The 4,673-nt window shown below is 44.6% G+C and overlaps 1 protein-coding gene across 1 annotated transcript in view; it reads right to left on the bottom strand.

Moving 5' to 3' along the window:
* Positions 1-4,673, bottom strand: part of LOC112070845 (G protein-coupled receptor kinase 3-like) — a 103,934-nt gene that overhangs the window by 18,759 nt on the left and 80,502 nt on the right. The window contains 2 exon segments of the mRNA XM_070439151.1: positions 1,964-2,071; positions 2,150-2,319. Of these exon segments, the coding sequence (XP_070295252.1) occupies positions 1,964-2,071; positions 2,150-2,319 (278 nt within the window).

Below are 4,673 nucleotides of genomic sequence, written 5' to 3'. Positions count from 1 at the left end.
AGAGAAGATGCACTTATGGCGAGTGTGGGTCCACTTGCAAAACAAGATTTAATCAAATGGAAAACACCCCATTGAAACCCTGCATGCAGAGTTCTGTAAGATTCTCCTACATGTCCAAGGAAAACTACAAACAATGCATGCAGGGCAGAATTAGGCAATATCCCTAATAATAAAAACTCAAAAAGAGCAATTAAGTTTTGGAAACATCTAAATACAGTGACCCTCTCATATCACTACCAAGCCCTGCAATGCCAAGAGCTGAGCAAGAAAAGAGTCCCCTCATCCAGCTGGTCCGGGCTGTTCACAAACCTGTTCTACTAACACACTGAAGCTCAGACCAGAACATCCAATCAATCAGGATAAACCAAATTACAACACAGTCAAACAAAACTATTATGCTTATTGGAAACACAAGCACAAACACAAAGCAAAATGCAGTGCTATCTGGCCCTAAATCGACAGTACACTGTGGCTAAATATTGACCATGGTTGATCAAAACCTTAGAAAAACCTTGAAAAGTACAGGCTCAGTGAGCACAGCCTTGCCATTGAAAGGGTAGACAAGGAAAACCTGGCTCCCTGTAAGGAAAGGCTGTGCAACCACTGCCAATAGCAGAACATGAGACGGAGCTGCATTTCCTGACAAAATTGTCAAAAATATAAAACAATTAGAGAGTGTCATTTCCCCAAATTGAGAAACCTTATTCAAAGACCTCGGTTCAAAGACTCTCTAATGAGAGTAGGCTACCCCCTGTGGGGAGGACGAATAGCGTGGGGTCAGCACACAACATTGCTGCTGCAACAGTTGAGGGAAGTGTCTGACAGACAATAACCTGGCACATGTCCCTACTGTATGCTTTTGTTATGTGTGAAATTATGGTTATTTTGACACTTTGGTTATGTTGTTACTGTTGTCCCGTTGACAATTTTGATTCTCATTTTATTTTATATTGTAAATCCAAAAATAAGCTTTGGCAATATGTACATTGTTAGTCATGCCAAAAAGCAAATTTAATTGAAATTGAAATTGAGAGAGAGCACGAGAGAGAGAGAGACACAGAGAGAGAGAGGAGACACAGAGACACAGAGAGAGGAGAGAGAGAGACGAGAGAGACACAGAGAAGAGAGAGAGAGACACACACAGAGAGAGAGAGAGAAGACACAGAGAGAGAGAGACACAGAGAGAGAGACACACACAGAGAGAGAGACACACAGCAGGAGAACACACCGAGAGAGAGACACACAGAGAGAGAGACACAGAGAGAGAGAGACACAACACAGAGAGAGAGCACCACAGAGAGAGAGAACACAGCAGAGAGAGAGACACACACAGAGAGAGAGAAGACACAATCAGAGACGACAGAGAGACCACAAAGAAGAGAGAGAGACACACACAGAGAGAGAGACACACACAGAGAGAGAGACACACACAGAGAGAGAGACACACACAGAGAGAGAGACACACAGAGAGAGAGACGGAGAGAGAGAGACAGACAGAGAGAGATAGACAGAGAGAGACAGACAGAGATGGAGAAACAGAGAATCAAGGCTGGATGGAGGGATCACAGGAGGAGAGAGATTAAGGGAGTGAAATTAGAGAGTGATATGAGGGGATGCAGCAGACTGACAAACAGAGAGAGAGACTGAGGGATTAGTAGTTGTTGTTAATGGTAATCCCATGTCCACTACTACTATTATTATTGCTGTTGGTCCCACCATTTATTTATATATAAATATATATTTTTATTTTATTTTTCGATATGTATACTTTGACAATGTCAGTAATAATGAACTTGCCATGTCAATAAAGTCTATTGAATTGACTGAGGGATTAAGAAAGCGATTGAGTAACATGGTAGTGGGTGGAGAGATGGAATGAGAGAAAGAATGATAGAGGGCATGTAGGAGTGATGAAGGATAAAAAGCGGCGGGAGACAAGAGGGATAGAGGTGTGTGGTCTTACCCTCTGAGCAGTTTGAAGAGCATGCAGCCCAGGGAGAACCAGTCAGCACTGCTGTCGTACGCCGTCCCCTTCTGAAGCACCTCTGGGGCCATGTATCCATGGGTACCACTGTCACACACCAGGGGACCGTTAGTATCAGACACACTGCAGTAATACCACACACCCATGGTCAGGCTGTGTACTTACACGCTGGCGTGAGGTTTCTTCTTTGAGAAGTCACAGGCCAGACCCAGGTCTGAGATACGCACATGACCATGCTCATCCAATAGGATGTTAGCAGGCTGAGAGAGAGATAGAAGGGGGGCATACAGGAAGAGGTTATTGACATCAATCACAACGTAGGAAACAACCAATAACTAAAGAAGAACTAGGCTGTGACATGAAGACAGCGAGAGTTAGACTAGAGGTCAACAAATCTAATATCATATCTTACATTAATGGGCCAGCCAGCACATCATAGCAGAACTTCTGTTTCTAACTTGATCAACTGACATGAAAACATTTGAATTTAGAGTCGCATCTCTCCCTTTACAGGAAGTATACTGCTTATCTTCAGCCATTTGACCCAGGTGATAACACACGCACAAACTATCCTGTCTCAAACCGGCCTGGGTACGCTATATTTCCTAAGAAGCCTTCCCATGACAAATGTGTTTATTACTAGTTATAAAGTTGCTCTCTGATTCTGCACAGACTGTAATAATATATGAGAGAGAGAGAGAGAGAGAGAGACCCCCCCCGCAGGAACACAGGGGCTGAGTCAGCAGGACACAGGGGTGAGTCAGCAGAGAGCAGCCAGGGGTGAGTCAGCAGGACACAGGGGTGAGTCAGCAGGAAACAGGGGTGAAGTCAGCGGACAACAGGGGTGAGTAGCAGGACACAGGGTGAGTCAGAGGACACAATAAGAGTATGACTCGATCAACATTATCTAGATTCCCCTGAGACACACTCAGGACAAACAAGCACACATATTGATATCAGTGTATGTTTAGAGCTTGTATCTAGATCGATAGCTCAGTCATGCTGTGTTAACTGCTGTCTAAATGTGATCTATGGTCAGTGTTGTGTGTGTGTTAACTGCTGTCTAAATGTGATCTATGGTCAGTGTGTGTGTGTGTTAACTGCTGTCTAAATGTGATCTATGGTCAGTGTGTGGTGTGTGTGTGTGTGTGTGTGTACTGCTGTCTAAATGTGATCTATGGTCAGTTGTGTGTTGTGTGTTAACTGCTGTCTAAATGTGATCTATGGTCAGTGTGTGTGTGTGGTGTGTGTGTGGTGTGTGTGTGTAACTGCTGTCTAAATGTGATTCTATGGGGTCAGTGTTTGTGTGTGGTTGTTAATGCTGTCTAAATGTGATCATATGGTCAGTGTGTGTGTGTGTTAATGCTGTCTAATGGTGATCTAGTGGTCAGTGTGTGTGGTGTGTGTGTGTGTGTGTGTGTGTGTGTGGTGTGTGTGTGTAACTGCTGTCTACTGTCTAAATGTGATCTATGGTCAGTGTGTGTGTGTGTGTGTGGTGTGTGTAACTGCTGTCTACTGTCTAATGTGTCTATGGTCAGTGTGTGTGTGGTGTGGTGTGTGTGTGTGTAACTGCTGTGTCCTAATGTGATCTATGGTCAGTGTGTGTGTGTGTGTGTGTGTGGGTGTGGTGTGTGTGTGTGTGTGTGTGTGTACTGCTGTCTAAATGTGATCTATGGTCAGTGTGTGGGTGTAACTGCTGTCTAAATGTGATCCATGGTCATGTTGTGTGTGTGTGTGTGTGTGTGTGTGTGTGTGTGTGGTGTGTGTGTGTGTGTGTGTGGTGTGTGTGTGTGTGTTAACTGCTGTCTAAATGTGATCTATGGTCAGTGTGTGTTAACTGCTGTCTAAATGTGATCCATGGTCAGTGTGTGTGTGTGTGTGTGTGTGTGGTGTGTGTGTGGTGTGTGTGTGTGTGTGTGTAACTGCTGTCTAAATGTGATCTATGGTCAGTGTGTGTGTGTGTTAACTGCTGTCTAAATGTGATCTATGGTCAGTGTGTGTGTGTGTGTGTGTGTTGTGGTGTGTGTGTGTGTGTGTGTGTGTGTGTGTGTGTGTAACTGCTGTCTACTGTCTAAATGTGATCTATGGTCAGTGTGTGTGTGGTGGTGTGTGTGGGTGTGTGTGTGTGTGTTGTGTGTGTGTGGTACTGCTGTCTACTGTCTAAATGGATCTATGGTCAGTGTGTGTGTGTGTGTGTGTGTGGTGTGTGTAACTGCTGTCTAAATGTGATTATGGTCAGTGTGTGTGTGTGTGTGTGTGTGTGTGTGTGGTGTGTGTGTAACTGCTGTCTAAATGTGATCCATGGTCAGTGTGTGTGTTGTGTGTGTGTGTGTGTGTGTGTGTGTGTGTGTGTGTGTGTGTGTGTGTGTTAACTGCTGTCTAAATGTGATCTATGGTCAGTGTGTGTTAACTGCTGTCTAAATGTGATCCATGGTCGGTGTGGTGGTGTGTAACTGCTTGTCTAAATGTGATCCATGGTCAGTGTGTGTGTGTGTGTGTGTGTGTGTGTGTGGTGTAACTGCTGTCTAAATGTTATCTATGGTCAGTGTGTGTGTGTGTGTGTGTGTAACTGCTGTCTAAATGTGATCCATGGTCAGTGTGTGTGTGTGTGTGGTGTGTGTGTGTGTGTGTGTGTGTGTGTGTGTGTGTGTGTGTGTGTGTGTGTGTGTGTGTGTGGTGGGCTACCATG

This window comes from Salvelinus sp. IW2-2015, unplaced genomic scaffold (assembly GCF_002910315.2).
Source record: "Salvelinus sp. IW2-2015 unplaced genomic scaffold, ASM291031v2 Un_scaffold1439, whole genome shotgun sequence".
Classification (NCBI taxonomy): Eukaryota; Metazoa; Chordata; class Actinopteri; order Salmoniformes; family Salmonidae; genus Salvelinus; species Salvelinus sp. IW2-2015.
The sequence above is the reverse complement of the archived record's forward strand: the minus strand, read 5'-3'. Positions and strand labels throughout refer to the sequence as shown.